This window comes from Vanessa atalanta, chromosome 24, assembly GCF_905147765.1.
Source record: "Vanessa atalanta chromosome 24, ilVanAtal1.2, whole genome shotgun sequence".
NCBI lineage: Eukaryota > Metazoa > Arthropoda > Insecta > Lepidoptera > Nymphalidae > Vanessa > Vanessa atalanta.
Genome location: NC_061894.1, coordinates 9,126,434 through 9,150,024, shown reverse-complemented (window position 1 = coordinate 9,150,024; position 23,591 = coordinate 9,126,434). Strand labels below are relative to the sequence as shown.

General features: G+C 43.9%; 2 protein-coding genes across 2 annotated transcripts in view; both read left to right on the top strand.

Moving 5' to 3' along the window:
* Window positions 1-8,190, top strand: part of LOC125073561 (prolow-density lipoprotein receptor-related protein 1-like) — a 58,364-nt gene extending 50,174 nt beyond the window's left edge. Inside the window, exons 49-59 of the mRNA XM_047684423.1 lie at window positions 3,661-3,823; window positions 3,907-3,989; window positions 4,072-4,492; window positions 4,569-4,783; window positions 5,030-5,278; window positions 5,343-5,560; window positions 5,644-5,964; window positions 6,040-6,094; window positions 7,783-7,856; window positions 7,940-8,001; window positions 8,075-8,190. Of these exons, the coding sequence (XP_047540379.1) occupies window positions 3,661-3,823; window positions 3,907-3,989; window positions 4,072-4,492; window positions 4,569-4,783; window positions 5,030-5,278; window positions 5,343-5,560; window positions 5,644-5,964; window positions 6,040-6,094; window positions 7,783-7,856; window positions 7,940-8,001; window positions 8,075-8,078 (1,865 nt within the window). The 3' untranslated portion in view covers window positions 8,079-8,190. The remainder of the gene's footprint in view (window positions 1-3,660; window positions 3,824-3,906; window positions 3,990-4,071; window positions 4,493-4,568; window positions 4,784-5,029; window positions 5,279-5,342; window positions 5,561-5,643; window positions 5,965-6,039; window positions 6,095-7,782; window positions 7,857-7,939; window positions 8,002-8,074) is intronic.
* On the top strand, window positions 8,122-12,310 carry LOC125073560 (prolow-density lipoprotein receptor-related protein 1-like). Its single transcript, XM_047684422.1, has 12 exons — window positions 8,122-8,174; window positions 8,371-8,569; window positions 8,642-8,880; window positions 8,945-9,210; window positions 9,316-9,543; window positions 9,690-9,817; window positions 9,904-10,161; window positions 10,329-10,395; window positions 10,482-10,573; window positions 10,843-10,924; window positions 11,501-11,555; window positions 12,181-12,310. Exons 1-12 carry the CDS (start codon window positions 8,122-8,124, stop codon window positions 12,308-12,310), a joined length of 1,797 nt encoding a protein of 598 aa, XP_047540378.1.
* The last annotated feature ends 11,281 nt before the right edge of the window (window positions 12,311-23,591 follow it).

The window sequence follows — 23,591 nt, the reverse complement described above, 5'->3', positions numbered from 1 at the left end:
AAAAGAAGTGACACCAACCTTTTAAAATCTAGTTACTGCCTGAATATGGGTTAACAGTTAAATTATTTTTTATATCCTCATAACACCATGTGGATGATTATATTCGATTGACTTTTGTATTTCCAAATACCGCATTATAATTTGTATTTTCAAATGAATACAATTAATATCCGGCTCAAAGGACCACTGTTTATAAATGTTCAGGTATGAATTTGAAGAAAACAATTTCTGTTATATAACTATTTAATTGTAGAAACCAAAATAGAATGTCAGCAAAATTTTTTCAAAAACAGTTGCCACATCCCGATCTGAGGAAAATAAATTGTTGCCAATAGATAAGCTAAAGTCGGAGATGTTATTTTTGACTCTTCCAGTTTCACAATTAATAATTTTCCATGTCATTTTAATTTTATCAGGTGCGTCAATAATTTTTTTTTTATATGCAATGATTTAGCTGTATGACATACACGTTTGAATAGTTTAGAGTAGGCACTAACATAACTGATAAATGAAAAAGACCGGTTGTATGATCTTTCACTATAAAGTTCATACAACCTCTGCCTACTCTTGTGAATTCCGACAGTCGCCCAATCATTAAATTTAAGAAAATTCCTAGAATAGACTGTCTTGGAAGTTAGCATTATAGTATAGTTAATATATAAAGAATATGGCATTAAATTCTGTTTTAATTAATTTAAAAAAATTGTTATAAAGCTCATTAGAATTATCATTTAATTGTAAATATGTGTAAATCACAAATTAAACATGACTACGACTTTCTAAATTGCAAACCAACGCATTTAAGCAAAAACAAGAATTAAAGACTTGCAATTTTTTAAGGTCGGTAGAAATATGTGGTATTAAGTTTTTATCAAACTTCAAAACTCCATTATAAATATATTCTGAAAAGATATATGCCGTTAAAGCACTGAAGTAATAATCAATCACAAATTAAGAAACTCAACTATTAAGGTAACTCACCGATATATTCATTATATCGAATTTGAAGTTTGAATTCGGTGTTAAACCGAATTCACTGCACTGGTAAAATAAAAATAATTTATTTTATTATTTAAATTCACAGAAAATGCCAAAATGATGTATTGAGCTAGCAATACCGATATATGGGAAGTGGAAAATGGGTTAACGGCACGGATTTTAGCGAATTGACACTTTTGTGACGTTTTATATAATTTAAAAAAAGAAAGATAAAATTATAAAAATAATTTTTAATGTAACATGGCTGGAGAAAGAATTCAAAATTTTTTATTCAATATTATGTGTTACACTTATGTAATACATATATACAAATATGAATTAAAAATAGTTACTGTATAGATATTGACCGCGTGGAATGGAGAAAGAATGAGTTAATGTTTTCGATTCGAACATTTCCGAAGATTACCCTAAGGACGTTTTAATGAAAAGGAGGAAAGTATAAGCGAAACTGTCATAAAGTATGATAATAAGCTTATTGTTAAAGAAGGTGAAGGTTGTAACGTTAAAATGGGTGTTGGGTTATTGACGAGTAAAGTGTCAATAAAAAAAAAAAAATTATTTGAGGCAAAGAGAAAAAGAAATAAAAAGTCGGTAGAGTCGGAAAAGTTTTTAAACTAAACGAATCCTCAAAAGAAAGTGCCGGAAGTCAGATAAATTATTTTAACATTACAAATAGATTTACAAAAACAGCAAATCTATGTTCAAAAATATTTTATTCAAAAAATGAAAAAGTAATTTCCTTATAATATTCTAAATTTAATCATTAACATAATCGGCGCCAGGATGTTTACATCCGTTTAAATTAAGCTTAAACAAATATTTGAATACATGTCAAAATTGACAATTAAGTTGCATAATGTGAGGTTACAAACAAATCAAATTTATCAACTTAATTAAACCAAATGTCTAAATAATTATAAATTAATTTAAACAGTAAATAGTGAAAAATAAAGTTTGAATAAAATTTGAATGCCAATTTTTTTTATAAAAGTAATTAAATTTCTAATTAAATCTCGTGCGGTTAAGTTTCGGCGAAAATAAATATGTAAAAATTACATACCAAGATCCAGTAATATAAATTAGTGTGATAAAGTTTTACTTCCTTAAAAGTTTCCAAAAATCCTAAGTTTCCCAGAAGTAAACTTCTATTTAAATCTTCAAAATATCCAACGAAATGAAGTTGAAATGTTCCTCGAAAAGCGTTGAAATTATCCAATCGAAGATAATGCCAAAGAAAATTATTCAAGATAATCATCCCAGTAAATGACTGAAGAGATTAATCCATGAGATAATTGAAGAAAACCAGCGACGAAAAATATCGTAGTAAAATGTTGAAAAACAACTTTGAAAAATAACTGTAGAAAAATAACTGTAAAAGGAGAAATAATTCTGATTAGAATCTATTACAAATTTCGAAATCCTATACTTTTAACTTTAATATTCCATACGACTTACCCGGCCAATCCCGGTTATTTTTCACAAATTACAAAATGCATCATGGTAAATATTCTAAAAGTTCCCTCTAAAGAACCACAATCGTTGTTACGACACAGTACAATTCGAATAAATTCAAATTTCGAAGAAAGATTCAAAACTTACCACGAGGCAACAAATATCGGAATTAATTTTAATAATCCGACATGGATTTATTTCCAATTCTTCATAATAGAACTCACTGTTCATTAAAACGACTATTTTTGCACATTTCGACTCAAAAAGCGGAAGGAAAGTGAAGCCTTAGACAAATGTCAAAGATCATTTCAAAGATAATAAATTACAATTAGTTCGGAAATGCATAATGCATAAAAAGTGAATTTTTATTTAAAATGTCAAAATTAGCGCTAATTTTAAATTATGCGTAAACATAACCTTAGAAATTGTTGTCAAAGTCAATTGATAGATGACATCCAATATAATGTTGTCTTAGATTTTCGCGATTATTACACATTGAAATAAAACTAGTTTTTAACGGATTTCGACGTTTCGAGCACTTTGCAGTGTTCGTGGTCTGCCCGTGACCAAATTTGAATAATTTTGTTGAATTTATTTCAAAAGAATGTAAACATGTAACGTGCGCCTAAAATTACGTTACGAGGTACATCAAGTATCGAAAAACGTAAAAAACATGAATCCAATCCACCGAACCTACAACAGCCCAGAAATTAATTCGCAACCTCAAAAATAAAAAAAAAAGTTTATTCGTTTGATGTAATGCGTGGAGGAAAAAACTCTCGGTCATCAGTAACCCTATCGTTTGAAGACACAATATAGCAACAACGGACAGGCCCTTCTCATTCTTAAGTCTCAGTACGGCCGGTCACCGCGCGAGAGTTAGACCATGACCCTCCAAAGAAGCAGAGGCCGACCATGCACCAGGTGGCAAGATGAATTAGTGTCAGTTGAAGGCAGAAACTGGATTGAGATAGTAAAAGACGATTGGCATTCTTTGGAGGAGGCTTATACCCGAAGGGTCCATACCTGGAAAATTTACAACTATTTGATATATTTTAATATTTATTAACAGATTTTAATATTCAATTGATATAAAAGATTTACATGGAAACAATACAATTAATTCATAATTTTAATAATTGTTTTTTGTGTTCAATAGTTGATTATGATGATTACTTACTACACTTAAATATATATTTGTGCTGCCAGATATCGACGAGTGTCTCGTACAGAACGGTGAGTGCCCACACAATTGCACGGACCTGCCGGTGGGACGCGCGTGCTGGTGTCGAGCCGGCTGGCGCCGCGCCGGTAACGCCTGCGCCGACGTCGACGAGTGTCGGGAAGACCGACCCTGCGAGCACCGCTGCAGGTATAACGACAGCCAAGCGTTCAACTTTGTTTGCCAAAGCTGCGCCGACTCAATCGTACTCAAACATACATCGAATTTTGCAGAAACACTTTAGGCAGCTACTTTTGTTCCTGTGCGGACGGCTATCGGTTGATGGAGGATCGATCCAGCTGTACGCCCATCTCTTGTGAGTCTCGCCTGATATGAGTCAATATCAGCCGAACGTATCGTGATATCGGCCGCGACTCACGGACGTTTCTCTCTCGCAGCGGTGAACGCGTCGCTGATATTCTCCAACCGCTACTACATTCGGCGCACATCCATCGCCACCGAGGCCAGCACGTCGCTGCTCGTGCACAACCTCACCAACGCGGTGGCGCTGGACGCGCTGTGGGCCGGCGGCTGCCTGCTGTGGAGCGACGTGACGCGCCTGGGCTCGTCCATCAAGCGTCTGTGCCGCGAAGGGGACGCGCCGGGAGCGCCCGGTGGGGGGGAGGCGCGGGTGGTGGCCGGTGCCACGCTGCAGAACCCGGACGGGCTGGCGGTGGACTGGGTGGCGCGCAACGTGTACTGGTGCGACAAGGGCACGGACACGGTGGAGGTGGCGCGCCTGGACGGTCGCCACCGCCGCGTGCTGCTGCGCGAGGGCCTGCACGAGCCGCGGGCGCTGGCGCTGCTGCCCTCCGCGGGGTCAGTCGATGTCTTCGCATTGTTAACTATTCGTTACATCTACCGGATCGAATTCGATAAACCTGCGTGTCGGCAGCTGGCTGTACTGGTCGGACTGGGGCGCGCAGGCGCACATCGGGCGCGCCGGCATGGACGGGTCGCGGCGCTCGGTGCTGGTGGCGGGGCTGGGCTGGCCCAACGCGCTCACGCTGTCGCTGGCCACCGACGAGCTGTTCTTCGCCGACGCGCGGGACGACTACATCGCCGTCGCGGACCTCGACGGCTCGCACGTGCGGATATTATTCTCGAGAGGTAGAGTTGACTCCACGAGCTCGAAAACTAATGTATGGTTGACAAAAACGAAATAGTTATACTCTACTCCAATGAGAATAGGAAAGAACCAAAACGAACCGTACTGTTCAATATTACAAGTGTTTTTTTCGCATAAGCTCGTTAGTTTTTTTACTTCGCCCTGAAACCGCGACAAGTGGGCCTATCCCAGGCATCGAGTCACGTGCGATCTATCAATCGTTATATGTTGCCAATGTGCGGCCGCAGACCGCATGCCGTGGCTGCGCCTGCACCACGTGTTCGCGCTGGCGGTGTGGTCGGGCCGCGTGTACTGGACGGACTGGGAGACGCGCGCGCTGGAGTCCTGTCGCCGCGTGCCCGACCCCGCCTACAACGTGTCGGAGGTGGTGCCGCTGGGCAGCGGCGGCGCCTACCGCTGCCGCACCGAGGCGCACACCGTGCACAAGCCCATGGACCTGCGCGTGCTGCACCCCGCGCGCCAGCCGCCCGTGCCGCGTGCGTATGTCGCCTCGCGAGCTGACCGCGCCCACCGCCGCTTCTAACGACGTTGGCCTTCCAGGGTTGACGGCGCTATGCGAGGAGTTGAACTGCACGGGGCTCTGCTTACTGACGCCCGAGGAGCAGGCGGGCGCGGGGGCCGGGGCGCGCTGCGCGTGTCCGGAGCACTTCGCGCTGGCGGCCGACGGGCGCACCTGCCGACCCAACTGCACCTCGGCGCACTTCGTCTGCCGGACCGCGCTAAAGTGCATCCCGTTCTGGTGGCGCTGCGATACACAGGTGCTGATGATGCAGCAGTAACATTTTTAAAGCTATTTGGCAAATCGAGCGCGACTTTAACCGACATACATCCGAACGCGTAGGACGATTGCGGCGACGGGTCGGACGAGCCGGCGTCCTGCCCGCCGTTCCGCTGCTCGCCGGGGCAGTTCCAGTGCGGCAACGGGCGCTGCGTGCACCCGGCGCACATCTGCGACGGCGCGCAGCAGTGCGGAGACGGCAGCGACGAGCGCGACTGCGACCGCTTCACGTGCCTCGCCTCGCAGTGGAAGTGCGGCGCCGACGCGGCGGGCGGCGTGTCGGCGCGCTGCGTGCCCGCCGCCGCGCGCTGCGACGGCGTGCGCGACTGCGCCGGCGGCGACGACGAGCGGGACTGCCCGCCGCCCACGTGTCCGGCGCACCACGTACGCACTCGTTCCGCCGCTCGAGGCGTCCGTATCGAACGCGCAGCGTGAGTATCAAACGCGAGCTCGGCACAGTTCCAGTGCGGCACGGGCGCGTGCGTGCCGTCGGTGTGGGTGTGCGACGAGGACGGCGACTGCGGCGACGAGTCGGACGAGGGCGCGCACTGCTCGCAGCGCACGTGCGCGCGCAGCGAGTTCCGCTGCTCGTCGGGCCGATGCGTGCCGCGCGACTGGCTGTGCGACGGCGAGGCGGACTGTCCGGCCCGTGAGGACGAGGCGCACTGCGAGGCGCGCGCGGCCTGCGAGCCGACGTACTTCCGCTGCGGCGACCTGCGCTGCGTGCCGGGCCGCTGGCGCTGCGACTTCGAGGAGGACTGCCTCGACGGCTCCGACGAGCGAAACTGCACGCCTCGCAACTGCTCCGAGTCAGAATTCCGGTACTCCTAGCCTTTCGCACCCGACGACAGCGGTTCCGAAAACGAATAAATCACAGACTAATTTATCCATCACAGATGCGACAACGGCGAGTGTATCCGCGGCTCGCTGCGCTGCTCGGGCGCGGCCGACTGCGCGGGCGGCGAGGACGAGCGCGGGTGCGCCGCGCACTGCGGGCCGCGGGCGCGACTCTGCGCCGTCTCGCACGAGTGCCTGCTCGAGTGCGTGTCCATCGTGTCGCCCGCCCGGCTCGCTCCCGCCTCGCTCCCGCCTCACTCTCACCACGCCGAACCGTCCGACAGGGAGTGGTGGTGCGACGGCGAGGTGGACTGCTCCGACGGCTCCGACGAGGCGGCGTGCGACGCGTCGGCGCGCAACGCCAGTGCGGCGGCGGCGGGCGCGGCGGGCGCGGCGGGCGCGGGGGGCGCGGCGGCGCAGGAGGCGTGCGGCGCGCGGCTGCGGTGCGGCGCCGCGTGCGCGCCGGCCGCGTGGCGCTGCGACGCGCGGCGCGACTGCCCCGAGGGCGCGGACGAGCGCGCGCAGCTGTGTGCGCACACGGCGTGCCCGCCGCCCATGGTGCGGTGCGGCGACAACACGTGCATACCTCCTCAGCTCGTGTGCGACGGCTACGAGGACTGCTCCGATGGCAGCGATGAGAATCGATTACTATGTACGTATCCGAACGCACGCTGGGGGTGCGACGTCCGAGTCGTATTCGTTAACGTTCAATATGTCACCAGGCAGCCGTACGACCGCCGAGTCCCCGTGCGCGACGCACGAGCAGCTGTGCGGGGACGGGCGCTGCGTGCCGGCGGGTGCGGCGTGCGCGCCGGGTGCGTTGGACGTGTTCCATATATTCTTGGATATTCTTTTCTTTTTATGTCTTGATTGACTTGATTGGAATTATTAATATCGCGGGTGCATCGAATGTATAAATTAATACTGTATCGGTTTGAATTACTATTGTTCTCGATAGCGTAAAGAAATTCCTGTATCATAATGACGATAGTTTCGATCGCAGAATGAAGTTTGATATGGGGCAATTATCCCTTAATATAAAAGGGAATATTGTAGATGAAGATTTAGATGTGGCCAATCAATTCGAAGAATATTTCTCTAATATTCCTGTGAATGCTGCTAAAGAACTTAAAGCGTCACCCAATGACGCCTTAGATTTGATTTTTCCAGATCCAGATTAAAATTAAGTAAAGTAATGGGTATTTAAGCCCGGTGATAAAAATGACCCAAACAATTATAGACCAATCTCTAGTTTGCCAATATTGAGTCATTTTTTTGAAAAAATCATGCTTAATCAATTGGTATTATACTTTAATTCGAATGTCAATTTCATGTGTCCGTGCATTTCATTTCACGGTTTCGACAGAGTCCGGTGGCTGCAGCTGGCGCACGTGTCCGCAGCGCTGCCTGCCCAAACACGCGCACAACCACACATGCAAGTGAGTGTCCCGTCGGCGACTAGTGTTGATTCATAGCGGTATTCAAAGACCAAACTATTTCTAAAATGATAATTGTTTTCCAGATGTGTTCCCGGCTACAAGCAACATCAACTTCCAGACGGCACTCTGAGCTGCGAGGCTACAGGTAACCTCTCACACGGAACGTGCGCGACGTAACAGAAACGTCCGCAGTAAGTAACGGTCTGTGTCGCACGCAGGTGAAAAGGCGAAGGTGCTCGTGGCGTCCAACGGCGTGCTTCGTCTGATGGAGTTGCACAAACACGACCACGAGCCGCCGCCCGTCGACCGGCCCGATAGGTAATGTCGCACTCAAGCTATCATTATCGAACAACTTCTAAACGCACTACAAAAATTTATTACGATATTACAGTATAACGATTCTATGTACGCGAAGCGATGCGAGCGATGCGCGACGAAGCGAACCTTTACTGAGATATTACATTTCACTACTTTATTAAATAAGCAACCGATCTAACGGGCCGATGTGTACCAGCGCGGAGATAGTGTCGCTGGCGGTGGCGCCGGTGGGCGGCGCGTGGTGGGCGTGGTGGGCCGACGGCGCGGGCCGCGTGCGCCGCGTGCGCCTGCGCAGCGCGTCGCCCGCGCGCGCCAAGCTGGCCGCGCACGCCGCGCACGCCGCGCTGCCCGCGCTGCCCGACGCGCTGCCCGACCTGGCCGACGCCGACACCGTCGTGAGTCTGACTCTGTTATTAAGTCGAATAGTGCTCGGTCTCGACATTGCTGCAATCCGTAAAAACCGACAGGTGAACGACGGCGGAGTGGTCCGCGGCGTCGCGGTGGACCCGGTGTCGGAGCGACTGTACTGGACCAGCGTGCGCGCCGCGCCGCCCGCCACGCGCGACGCGCTGGGCGTGCTGCGGGCGCGCGAGCACGGCACGGTGGGCGCGCTGCACGTGGCGGCGCTGGACGGCCGCCGCCGCGTCACGCTGTGGCAGCGGCCCGGCGCGGAGCCCGACGACGTCGCCATCTCCGTGCAGACGGGGTACGTGCGGCGCGACCCGCGAGCCCGCCGACCGGCCCCGCCTAACGCCCCGTCCCTCCCGCAGCGAGATCTTCTGGTCGGAGCGCGGCGCGTGGGGCGGCGTGCTGGGCGCGCGGCTGGACGGCGGCGGCGTGCGCTGGGTGCTGCGCGCGCGGGCGCGGCGCCCGTCGGCGCTGGCGCTGCTGGCGCCCGCCGCGCGCCTGTACGTGCTGGACGCGTACTACTCGGCGCTCGACAGCGTCGCCCTCGACGGCTCGGACCGCGCCACGCACGTGCTGTTCCGCTCCGACGCCGCGTCGCCGGTGCCGCCGCACGTCGCTAAGGATAAAGGTGCGCCGAGTGTCGGAGATTGCATGTCATCATACTATCTCAGAGTATACATTCGACGGTTTCGATTGGTGATGTGCTATGTCTGCACATTTTTTTTAAATACAGAGGGCGTAGAATGGCAACGCGTCAGCAGTCGCACGTGCTTGCGTATGGCGGTGTGGGAGGAGTCGGTGTGGTGCGCCACCACGCGCGGGCTGCTGGCGCTGCCGCGTCGCGTGCCCACGAACTCCTCGGCGCACGCGCACGCACACGCGCACGCGCCGCCGCGACACCGGGCGCCCGTGTCCGCGCTGGCCATACTGCACCCCGCGCTGTTCTACATGCTGCCCGCCGGTGAGTCTCGGGCGCGGACCGACTCGGGACGAGAGCCCGAAAGGGTGCGGTCGCTCGATTGTCGTACCCTGCCCAAAAACCACTTCCGTAGTTCAGATTGACACTTATTTCCACTACGCGATAATAACTGAGTGCTCGTGTCGCAGCGGAGGACCCGTGCCGGGCGGCGGCCTGCGCGCCGAGCGCGCTGTGCGTGCGCAGCGCCGCCGGCCGTGCCTGCCTGTGCCCCGACGGCCTCAGCCCCGACGGCCCCGACGGCCTCGGCCCCACCGACGTGAGCGCAAACCGAGGCTTTTCTTTGATACGATATAATAGTGGCATCGAAAGAATCGTACGTACTCATTATAAAATGTCCACAAGGGGCGTCGCGAGTGCGTCATATCGAGCGAGAGCACAAACGCAAGCGTCGACGCGACTGCGTGCTCGCTGGGGTGCGGACCGGGCACGTGCGTGCGCGTGGGCTCGACGGAGGCGTGCGCGTGCCCCGGCGAGTACGCGGGCGCCCGCTGCCAGCACTACCGCTGCGCCGTGCACTGCAATCGTCGCGGCCGCTGCCACCTGGCGGACGAGAGCGGCAACCACACGCACGTCGGCGACGACGACTTGCCCGCGTTGATGGTGAACTTCTCACACGCTCTACTCAGACATGATAAACTTCTCTAAAATGTCGTCCATATTGTAATGGAATATCGTAACTTTCACTTTCATAATCGATAGTCATATAATGCTAAAGAACTGACACGAAGTCAGTGGTAGGCCCCCGGCTGATAGCGCGTGTGTCGCAGTGCTCGTGCTACGCGGGGCGCGGCGGGGCGCGCTGCGAGGCGGACGCGTGCGCGCGCGGGCTGGCGGGTGAGTGCGGGCGCCGAGTGACCTTATCACATTGACTTCTGAGCACCTGACCTACTAAATGGAATCGTTTTAACTATCCGATGTAGGCGTAAACTGCACCGAGTGCGCCGACGGGCCGGAGGGGGCCGCTTGCCGGGACAGGGAGAAGGCTCTGTGCGAGAACTACTGTCTGAACGACGTGAGTAGACGCTGCGTTCGATGGAGTATGCGGGTGAATTTTTCAGCTGGCCGAGGATGGCCAAATCCCAAAAATTACGAGGTTATAGCGAATCCACTCAGACTAGTTTCGGACACGATTTTGATGAAAACTACGTGTTCTACGGAATGAATAATTTTTATTACGGCGCCATCATCTATGGACGATAATGACCACTTCACATTTTCATCATAATCGGGTCCGAGACGGCTCCGAGTACTGCGAGCCCCCCTCACGGCGTGTGTCCGCAGGGCGCGTGCGCGGCGGCGGGCGGGCGCGCGCGCTGCGCGTGCGGCGCGGGCTGGCGCGGGCCGCGCTGCGGGGAGCCGGACGGTGAGTGCCCACACTTTCTTCGTTTCTCGTTGTTCGCTCTTGTATAAATAATTGAAAATCTGTTAGAAAACTTTTTTGTATCCGTCCCGGGGCCTCCGAGCCTCGAAATCCGGAATAATTATTATTGAGGCAAAGTATTTCGCTTTTGTTAGGAGCGAGAAAATATTCTTAGCGTGTTATTGGTTTTTTACTTAATCACTCGGTGGTGGGGCTCTCTGCGAGCTCGCTTGGATCCGACCCACCCATTCGTCATATACTCCACCGCCGAGCCGAACGGACGGCCAGTGTGGAAGGCACGACATCTCAGTTTCCGAGGCAGGTTATCGGGGACGTATGGAATGGTTCAAAATTCTTATGGCGCCAATGTCTATGTTATGGGCATCGGTGACCACTTACCTCCTGGCCTTATGGCCAGCCTACCTGACTTTGCTGTATAAAATAACAAGTGCACGACGCGAGCGGAGACAGATCAGACGCACGAAGGAACATCTTTCGTTGGAAAAGCTCATTTCTAATTTAAGCTTACCACTGGTATGGAATGTAAATTTTATAAGAAGAAGAATATAAACTAAACAGGAAAATTTAAAGGTATCGGACCTTCGGACCGGGAATCGAACCGTCCATCGATAAGGTAAGTGGTATATCCATATTACATACGTACAAAGACAATTTACTGGAATCAGAAAGACGGAATGAAATATAAAGTGACCAGCACAGAGCGAGCCGCACGCCGCCGCGGCGCCGCGCGCACATCGATCGCTCCGAATGCGCTTCGGCGGCACTGCAACTGTTACGTACTCCCCGTGTTTCAGTTTACAGGCCAGATGTTATTTCGACAGTATATTTATCGTTACGGAATTCGATTCTAGAATACTCACATCTCGTTGTTGTCATGTATGGTGACCTATTGTTATTTAGAGTCTTAACGCCTCAAACAACTACACAATTTAGGATACAATTACAGTTTTCGTAATATTTGCCAACCATTAAAGTTCATTCAAACCTATAATATTAAAAAAAAAACGTTAAGAAATAAACGTAGGTCGTTTGTAAATTCCCCTAAAAACCACTCTATCAAACTGTGGAAGCAGACACACGTCGCATAGTTTCATTCGACACATGCCTGTCAGTTTCTCTGCACCACCGTGTAAGAGATGAATTATAATTATGAACGTATTGATCGATATCAATCTCGGCTGATACGGCTTCACGAGTACACGAGCTAGGTGTACACGTGTATACGTGTATGCGCGCAGATGCGAGCCGATGCGAGCCGATGCGAGTCGATCAGCTGTAGTGTCCCGCGCGCGAGCCGAGCGGCGCCGTGACCTTGACCTTATGCCGCGAACCGCGCGTACTGGAAGCGGCGGCGCTGTTATACATTGATGTTTTGAAATTGGACGAATTTATTCATTATGAGTTGTTTATTATTTACCAATAAAGAAACGAGAAAAGCTTAGCAATAATTATTTTATATTGAAACGGTAATCGTGTGAGGTATTTTGTAATTTGTGCATAGGAACTTCAAAATTACAATATTTCGAAATAAACAATATAAATAATGCTTTAATATCGTTATATTTTTTGAAAACTTAAGAATCTCGATTGCGACATCCAGCGAATCGCTCTCCCCGTCACCCTCACGTAGAAGTGCTCTGAAGCACATAACGGTCGCTCTCCACAGAAACAGGTCTCCGTCTTTTATTTATCACAACCTCGTCTCGCGCGGGACGTTTTAATCTCTCTGAATTTACATCCCAACCGACTGACCGAAAGATCGACAGACAGGAGCATCATAGAAAAGTTTCTGTTTTATATATTAATATAATAATAACAAAAACTTTCATTGCACATTTGATAAATGAAGACATTTTGAAGCTAATTTTATATTGAATTATAGTGCAATATGTCATACGTAACACCGACACCCGAGGGTGACTTAGGCTTAGACTTAGGTGCATTGTACAACTGACTATGAAATATATCTGTATATTACTGTAGCCATGTCTTAAATTGCACTCCCAATTAAGGCGGCATGGTCTTGAGACCTCAGCGCAAAGCACACTTGATTTAAACTTATAGAAATGATATTTACTGCGAAATAAATTGTCGAGATCCTGTATTCAAATCCGAGGTCATACCAATAATTTGTTGGGTTTTTTGTCAAGAAATTCTGAACTTGGAGGTATGTAATTGAAAGTGTTCTATGTCCATCGCGAAAAAACCGGACCCGTCGTACTTAAGACGAAACTCACGTCAAATGTAATAGAAGATAAAATTTATATTACTTGAAGACGTAGAGATGTTTTGCTCACTCATTGTAACCAACTGTTTAACTACTGAATTGTGATTTAAATAGCTGACGATGAGGCACCACATTACAGAGATTTTTTAGGCAGATGTCGTATTAACAGAAACGATACTTAAGGAACGATTAATCGGACGTGTTTATGCGACCCACAGCGACGACACTTATCGCCTCAAGTTCCCACAAATTAACATCTCGGCTGCTTTGCGGCTGAAACGGACACTGCGACCTTATTGAGGTTTTACACACGCACCGACACGCGATACTTGCGTCTACGTACACGGTTACTAGTGACACTTGCAGGTTATTTCAGGACTATTTACATGAAGTCACAAATACATCCACAGAGTAGGTAAACATCGTGATCTCGAGTATGCGAAAGCAATCCCGTGGCGCGCGACGATGAGACGGAGAGGGTACCGTTACCCTCACCGTTGGTTTTTAGTGGGTATTCGTGTGTACAAGTCGTCCTGAGCCTGAGCGAGTCCCTTATACCGCCCTCAGTGAGGTAACGTACTAAATTCTGCTAAATGTGTATCCTGCAATCGCCGTCGGAGGAGCATGGAATAAGTAAAGCGAACCTTCTCGAGAGGAGAGGACTGTGGACAGCAATCACGAAATGATACTTTACCATTTAGAGGAAAATATAGACGTGATAATGTTGAAGTTAAGTCGGCAGTATGAATTCTGACCGTCGACATTGACACACTCGTAATTAGACAGTGACGGATCTCACGTCGAGTGTTTGTTTGAAGTATTGCTCAGATATAACCAGTTCGATATTTGAGGTCAAATAGAAGGTCGCTAATGCAACAGTTGATAGTGTTCGTTTGTGAGCGTTTCATAGAAACTGCAAAAAAAATCGGAATTTCGTAACCACAATTTTAGAAGTAATAACAAAGGTCGGGGTTTAAAATCATTACAAATAATAAATTATAACCAAACTTATCTATATACATATATGCTACTCGTAACCCTAGGGCCTATAGCTTTGTAACTAACAAGTGGACTATTAATTGTCTTAAATAAACGAAATTATTATATTATTATTATTATTATATACATATACATACCCCAACCCAATTCGTAAATGCTTGTTGACTTCCAAGCAGGAGATATAATATACATATATAATTGTATTTAAGTTGTCAATACAGATATGTGTATGATGTGTTACAAATACATTAAATAAATTAAATCATTAATTGCTTACGTCCATACTGCCAATGCCAAAGCAATAGTTTGCAGTCCAACTTAAAACCAATAACGCGTTTTTTATTGCCATGGTGACCGTGGGTCGAAAAACTGAACTTAACAGATTATGAGCGAGAATAAATACTGTGTGACAACTTCGGCTTCCTTGAAATCAGTTATTACTGGGAACCTTTTTACAAAAAAATATACCTATTTACATTCATCACCACGCCCAAAGAAAAACGTAACTTGAATAAATAATAAATAAATATTGGACGACATCACATACATTACTCTGATCCCAATGTAAGTAGCTAAAGCACTTGTGTTATGGAAAATCAGAAGTATCGACACCCAGACCACAAACACCCAGACCCAAGACTATATAGAAAACTAATGAACTTTTTTAAGTATTGCTGCTTGGCGGCAGAATATCCGATGAGTGGGTGGTACCTACCCAGACGGGCTAGTACAAAGCCCTACCACCAAGTGCTTTACTTAACACTAAGCTATTAAACAGCGTTCGACAACCATCTGAATTCAGTTACCCAAACAGATTGATCACACACATGGGTCATGGACCGACCCCGGACAAACTGACGCCAAGTAAGAACCTCTCGGGTCATCCTATCAATTCGAATCAATTGATAGGATGACCCGAGCCCGAAATGTTGAAATACAAGCTGTACCAGAAAGCAGAAACGAAAACTTAGTAATAATATTTAAAAATCTTTGCGAAAGCATCAATTTAAAATTGGACGAGGCGAGTATTATCTCTTGTAGAAGAGTTGCTAAGTTTAGCAGTAAATCAAAACGCCCGCGTAACATTTTAATCACACTCTCAACTCCATCTTTAAGAGACCAGGTACTTTCAGCATGTTACCGTTTCAACAAAAGACACAAGGAAGAAAAATTAAACACGAATCAATTGGGTTTGACTTGCAACAAAACCAACATATACGTAAGCGAACATTTATCACCAAAATGTAAGGCGTTGCACGCAGCTGCAAGACTTAAAGCAAAAGAACTTAAATACCGGTATGTTTGGGTTAAGTTTGGTCGTATATATGTGCGTAAGAACGATAGAGCCGATTGTATCTGCATTAAAAATATGGACTGCTTAAATAAACTGTCTTAATCATTGTTATGTTATGTTCAATAATTAAATGTCAATCGGAATAATGAATGTAAGCATAATATATATAATTAATTATGTTAATATTTTATCAAAATGTAAATAGAATTAGATCTAAATTGAATGAATTTTATCTGAATGTACTTAATAGTGATTATGACGTCATATGCTTAACTGAGACGAATTTAAATAACAGTGTATTCGATACGGAACTTTTTGATTGTCGATATAATGTATTGAGAAGGGACAGATGTGAATCGAACATAAGTAAATGTGAGGGCGGAGGTGTACTCGTGGCGGTTAAAAAGCACATAAGTATCATTCGTCAATTATCGTGGGAAACTGAAGTCGAGGACCTCTGGGTTAACATTATATTTCCAAAAAACAAAAAGGTGTTGAATCTGTGTATATGTTATCTTCCACCTGACCTACCAATAAATATAATTGAAGGTTTTTATAACAATTGTCAAAATGTAATACTAAATAGTACTAACGATAGTATATTGATTGGCGATTTTAATACACCTTCGCTAAGCTGGCTTAAGTCTCCAGACACTACTTTTTTAACACCATCTCAACCCCTAGATCGTAAAGCATGTCTCCTTGTTGAGACGTTGAATTTGTGTAATCTGCACCAATTCAACGACTCTCCCAATAACAACAACCGCTATCTTGATCTTATCCTTTCAACCTGCAACACTTTACTTGTTACAGCAACTGACCCGCTTAGTAGATTAGATATCCATCACCCACCTTTGGCTATTGATTTTGGTGCACAAACTGAGAACTTCAAAAATCTTAAATTGAATAAGCCCAAAAAGCTCAATTTCTATAAGTGTAACTATACAGCACTCAAAGCTGAACTGGGCGTTGTGAATTGGTCTGAAATTTTGTGTTCAGAGGATGTTGATGTATGTGTGTCGGAATTTTATAGTACTCTCAAAAAACTCATTACACGATATACTCCTTACTCTAAAAGTTTTGATCCTTGCTACCCACATTGGTTCTCTATTTCCTTAAAGCGAAACATTAAAAGTAAACTGAAATATCATCGTCTTTATCGTATCTACAGCAATCCAAGGGATTATGACACCTTTTCTATGCTTCGCACCAGATGTAAAACCCTCATGGATCAAGACTACAACACATTTGTTACCTCTGTTGACTCAACACTAGATAATGGCTTAAAACATTTTTGGAACTTTGTTAATAACAAAAAATCGAACAAATCAATTCCACAAACGATGACCTACGGTGATCTTATATCTCATGACCATAAAGGTATATGTGAGCTTTTTTCCTCCTATTTTGCATCTGTTTATCAATCGATAACATACAATACACATTCAAATGGTACACCTCCAAAAATATCAGCTAAATATAATAGTGCTCTCAGTACTATCCAAATAAATAAAAAAGAAATTTCTAGCAAAATCAAAAAACTCGATGTAAACAAGGGTGCGGGGCCCGATGGTTTACCACCAATTTTCATCAAAATGTGTGGAAACGAATTATGCTGGCCTTTGTCAATAATATTTGAAAAATCACTTCGTTCCGGTATTTTTCCATCCGTCTGGAAAACCGCGCACATCATTCCAATACACAAGTCTGGTGATAAATCTCGCTGTGAAAATTATAGGCCAATTAGTATATTATCTTGCTTAGCAAAAATATTTGAATCCATTGTTTATGATGCGTTATATCACCACCTTGAGCCATTTATCTCACCTAAACAACATGGTTTCATTAAGCATCGATCTACTTGCTCGAATTTGCTAGAGTACAAAAATTACGTGTGCTGTGCTATTGGCAAGCGTTTACAAGTCGACTCTATCTATACTGACTTTTCTAAGGCGTTTGATAGAGTTGATCATAAAATACTGTGCACTAAACTTGAGCAATATGGTATCCACGGCGACCTACTGCGTTGGATAGTCTCGTACCTTGACAATAGAAGCCAGTTAGTTGCTATTAAAGGAGAAGTTTCTCTTCCAGTTAAGGTTACCTCCGGCGTCCCACAGGGATCTCATTTAGGTCCCCTACTCTTCATCACTTTCATTAATGATCTAATTGAAAGAATAGAATCTCCTTGCTTATTATACGCCGATGATCTTAAAATTTTCACTATTGTTAATAATTTTGAGGATGCTATGATACTCCAAACAGATTTAAATAGTGTTGATATTTGGTGCAAAGAAAACAAAATGGTGTTGAATGTTAACAAATGCAATGTTATTTCTTTTACAAATAAAAAGCATAAATCTCAGTTTAACTATAATTTGAATAACGTTTGCCTGGAAAGAAAGACCATCATTAAGGATTTAGGTGTTTTGTTTGACGAGAAGTTGAGATTTAATAGTCATTATGATTACATAATTAATAAGAGCACACGTCTTCTTGGTTTCGTTTACAGAGTCACTAAGCATTTCAAAAATCCTTACAGTTTTCTACGTCTTTATAAATCCCTAGTTTGTAGCATCTTGGAGTATAACTCAACTGTTTGGTCTCCTAACTATATCACTCACACTGATAAAATCGAACGTGTACAAAAAAAGTTTATTCGTTTCTTATGTCATAAATTGGGTTTACAAAGGAAGTTAAAGCTATATGATGACAGAATGAGTTATTTCAATATGCTTACACTTAAACAAAGACGTATGTGTAACGACCTCTACACTTTACACAAAATAATTCACTCTAAAATTGATTCTTCTGCCTTGTTATCATATATTAATTTTAATACAAAATTTAGATCCCGTCGTGCACACTTGAATAGTTTCGTACTCAGTGTTCACAGTAATAATACCTCATATTATAATCCGATTGTTAGATTTTGTCGTACTTACAACGAGTTACTTTTAAATCACAGTGAAATATTAGACATATTCAATCCCAATTTCCCAAAATTTAAGAACATTGTAAGAAATATTATATCTACGATTCAATGATAGACTGTAAATACTTAATGGTTTTTTGACAGTTAATTTTGAATTTATAAATTTCAGTCCTTGCTCTTTTTCGATAAATGTATTATTTTATGATTATTTTATTTAATTTACTATCTTAATCTCGTAATTCAAATGGATGTGTTGTTATTAGTTTAATTAGTTTAATAGTAATAAATATTCAATGTTTTTTAGATAATTTAATTATTAATGTTACATAATTTCAATTTATCTTAGTTATATGTTTTCTATAAATTATTAATTTTTGATTATAATATAAATTAGTACCAGACTGCATTATATATAATTGATATGAGCATGCCGTGTACACATGCTTAGGAATGTAATTTAGCTCAAAATTGTGTAATTTTGTAATTTTAATGTATGTTCTGATTGCATTCTGTTTGTGTACCTATGAATAAATAAATAAATAAATAAACCGCGCGTCGGTGGTCCGGTCCCTTGTAATAAGAACATTTAATTGCATAATCAGGGGACCGGGAGACGTTTTTTAAGAACCTTTAAATTTGGATAACGGTTTATATTTATTTTGATAATATAATCAAATATATAGTAAAGATACCTACTAAAACACTAATCGCTTGATATAAATCACTTTATTTAGAATTTTTATCGTTAAATATAAACTATATTTCAAGTTAATAAATACGGGGCGTCGACACGCAGATAGAAATTAAGTTTTGCCCTTAGTTATGTTTGTGTACTTTATATTCACAACCAACAGTAAGCACACTTGTATCCATCTACCAGTAAATGCTTAAAAAATCTTCGACCCTCGCATGTTGGTACATTTTGAATGTCTCGTGGGAGGTTACGGGCTCAGACGTCGCTGCTTGAGGATAACCTACAAAGCATTCACTCATAATAAAGTTGAATGCAATTAAAAAGTTTTAATTACATTTATAATTGAAACGTAGATTTATATTACCTCTCAAAGATATCGCGGCAACCTTTTTCAACAGGAAAATGTATACATTTTTAAATGTCATTGTTTAATGTGAACCGAACGGTAAGAATAGATACTTATAATTGGTTAAAAGTATAAAAACTCGTTTATTATTTATAAGTACATTAGTCAGAATATTTACGCCAATTATATAAGCTAATGTATGTACAGTCGGCACAGTGAGTCACGTTGCGGGAAAGCCTCCTGCTGTAATGACGGTAATGAGTAGACGGAGGCGGGCCTTCCCCGTGGGGAAACGCGACGTACCGCGGACCGGGCCCATCACATTATTTTAGTTAAGCCGACGACGTCTCTGTATAAATATTAAGTCACCTCCCGCGGTCACCGGCGCAGCGAGAACTCTTTACACTGCAATCTAATAGGTTGTGGACTTCGTGCATTGTGAGCGCTCGACTTTCGCGATGTACATTAATAACTAGCAGCTCGGCGTGACTGCACGCGATTTTCTTTTTAAATAATACATTATAGTATTGTTTATATCGTACCTCAGCTCTAGCCGTGATCTCTTTCCGTGACAACGGCGAGCACAACTTTGTCGAAACAACGAGCAAATAGTAAAGTTGGATAGCGGCTGACGAATACGATATGTAAAGACTATTGATACTTCGCGATCGAGTAATCGCTGCGTGGGTTACAACTGACAGCGGACAAAATACCAATAATCGATATTTTAAATGTCAAAGTTTAAAAGCGATTACAAATTACCGCTCTGGTTTAGAGGGGTGAAAATGATCCAATGGATAGATAAGTGTTAATTAGAAGATATTTCTTAATGTCGCGTGCGAGGATGTTGGGATGGAGCTCACGGGCAGGCTTCTTAACAGCACAAATGTATAAAGCAGCCTTCATATTCAAACCGAAAGATCACTTTGCGTCGTTTGTGCCTGTTAAGATACTGGACCAATCAGCATTCAAGTCGGTACCAAAATTAACTATTCATGGTTTATATAGTTAATTTTGTCACCTCAAAATACACGGGTTGTTTTTATTTACAATTAAATGTTGTTCGTACTACATGCCAACATGCTCTCTACAGTTAAATATGACACGTCTCGTACATAACACTTGGAGCCAGCGGCGGTGCGGCGGCGCCCGAGCTCGCGTACCGTCGCTGACGACGAACAAACTGGAAACCTTCGAAGTGTACGTCAGCTGTTCGCAGAACTAATAACATCCGCTTGGTTTTTTCTCTCTTTTTTCCTCAAAACGAGACGCGAGTTATTTGTTTGGACAATTACTTTTTACACGATTCTTAAATTTACTGTTTGCATGTCTATTTAACTATTTAAGAAGATAAATTGTGCTTATGTCAAGGCGAACGAGTTACACAAAACAATCTCAGATGTCAGTCGGTAGAGTTCCCTAGTTACTCGTGAATCGAGGTCCTTTTCGATAATCTGAAATAGAAGAGTCACTAATGTTTTAGTGACCCGACCTGATATTCAAGCAGCTTTATGAGCTCACTGCTAGACCGGTCAGTCAAATATCTATAAATTAATCAAAGTTCGGCAGTCATTGCACGCGGACGAGAGTCGAGACCCTCACTGTATTTGTGATTTAATATGAGTTCGTCCAATTCGTAATCAATTTGCATATTATTATTATATACGCGTTGGTGTAATCGTAACCGTCCTACAATGTTACACCAAAGATTACTTTCGAATAATATTCCACAACTAATACAACACATGTGTTGTATTAGTTGTGGCATGCTAAAGGCATGCCTTTAGCTTGAAAATATTTATTTCTCCTAGTGAGCACTATAGTTGTTGTTAGTGTGCATCTAATCCACTGAGGTGAAGGAAAACTGTGTCTGATTTTAATCTGTTACATGTGTTATGGTCGTTATCCTCGTTATGCTCACTCGGTAGCGTGATGGTACCAAACTACTCCTCAAAGCCGAGGAGACCTTAACCTACCAGCGACACATTCAGATTGGTTTGTCTTTCTTTTAACCAAGGAGCGATAAATGTAGATTGAAAAAATAATGACCTCAGCCTTAGTCACGTCTGCTCTATAGACGCCATAAAATAGGTAAGTTATTTTATGGACGACTTGCGAACGAAAACATGTTTTTCAAATCCGTCTAATAGTTCCCGAGATGAACGCGATCAAACGAACTCTCGACCTTTATAATATGAGTATAGACTATGGGTTACTTGTAAACCTAACGGAACAACGAATATAGCTGTCTGTCCGTGGAAATAATAATAATAATATTTAGAAGAAAGTGTTGTCAGTAAAAATAACCCCCTTTTGTTATTCTAATGGACAGCTCATAAGGCCGTATGCCCGAGGTTCGGAGTCGGGTCGGGACATTAAAACTTATTGGATTTTTTAAAATAGCAGTCTGGTTGTAGCAATGTTACAATTCTCTGTATCGGAAAGCAATTAACCCCTCGGTCCAGCTCCTGCGAGTTTGTCTGCTACTCTTTGTTATTGGGATTTTTCTCTTTATTTTGAAATAAACAACAAATGTTCAATAAGTCTCAAATATAAGCATTAATTGCGAAGCTAGTGACCCCTAAGATACGGAGTTTCCCAGTTTATGGCTACAACGCCTCTGATGTATCATATTGGGAACCAATCAAAACATTATTATTATTATTGGCCCCAGCAAACAACATTGCAATAATATAACACTCGGAGCGAGTGCTCGGCTCTGATAATTTTATTTGCTGTACAAGTTTCATGGAATTCATAAAAATGCAAAAGCTTAATTAAATCAATTCAGTACAGTGTAATGAAAAAAACACTATTTGAAATTGTATGGATATAACTTTCGGAGAAAAACTTAATATAAAATACAAATGTGGTTAAATTGAGGCAGTCTTGTAGATATCCTGAACACACGCAAACCAAACCATCGACAAAAAAGTTATCGCCATCTCCTTTTCGTCTTAACATATTTTATTCTGTACTAATCGTAAATTGAATGACGCGTTTGTCATTCTAAATAAGTAACAAATCGCAAGCGAAGTGGAGCGTCGGTGGGTATCGTATCAGGTGCGCGGGCTGTGGTGCGGGCCATTGCAGTTGTTCGTAACGTAGGTCGTGTTGCGTCACGTGCGAGACCTCACGCGTAGGGCGAGGGGAGAGGATGAGGGCACGACGAATTATTATATAATATTATTGTCATATCGGCTTGTTCTCTTTATATCAAATAATAATAAGAATAATAATTATTATTCTCTTATAATTACAAGAATATATTAACATATATAACTTTTATAAGAGTTTCTTATTAAATTTTACAATTAACAAACCTGAAACTAGACTATTCACCGGGGCTTGAAACAACGGTACAACGGTAAAACAACGGTACGCTGTAACAAAAATTATCAATCCCTCGCGACAAGATTTTACATAAACCAATTCATTGATTTCATTTCAGTCAGCAATTCGATACAAATTGCTTAAATCAAAAGTAACAGAAATGATGCCCCACTGCTCGGCGAAGACTGTTGTGAACGACTAGAGTCAATTATGACTGCTCCGCTCATGAATTATGAAGCTTATTCTAACTAGCTTCTCCAGTACGGGTCGGCTACTACTCGTGCGGTAAAACCATACATTAGAGACAAATGCCTTCACCGGCGACGACAAAGTATAATATATTTGAAACTAATGACTTAAAAAATATTCAATAGTTCGAATTTCAACGTGCTACTGTCCCGATCGACGCGTGCTATCCAGTGAGTTATTTCAAACCAGAACAAATAATTTAATTGCAGCTTAACAAATACACCCGGCGGCAGTTTTTCATTTGAAACCAATTACTCCGGCGCTGACCGGACGCCGTCTATTTAAAAATGTTTGATGAAATCATGTGAACTTTCACCGAATATTTTAAGTTAATTAACTACGTATCTCTCTTGCTGCTTAGCTTATCTAACCGTTGACCGGTTCGTACGGTTCAGTCCCGAAGCTCCGCCGTAGTACATATGATGTTGTGTAAAAATATGCAATCAATCGCACGGTCTCATAACCGAGACCGTCACTACGACTAATATTTGTATATACATCAAAATTAGTTTAAAAAAAAAAGTCATAAAATACAATACCAAATCTAGTTGGTTTTTCCGAATTGTATCGGG

What these genes read in the sequence shown, in the direction of transcription:
- LOC125073560 (XM_047684422.1), top strand. Translation starts at nt 8,122, where the DNA reads ATGGAGTTGCACAAACACGACCACGAGCCGCCGCCCGTCGACCGGCCC. An exon ending in AGAACTACTGTCTGAACGAC is followed by an intron (nt 10,574 to 10,842) that starts GTGAGTAGACGC and finishes GTGTGTCCGCAG; the next exon opens with GGCGCGTGCGCGGCGGCGGG. An exon ending in GCGCTGCGGGGAGCCGGACG is followed by an intron (nt 10,925 to 11,500) that starts GTGAGTGCCCAC and finishes TAAACTAAACAG; the next exon opens with GAAAATTTAAAGGTATCGGA.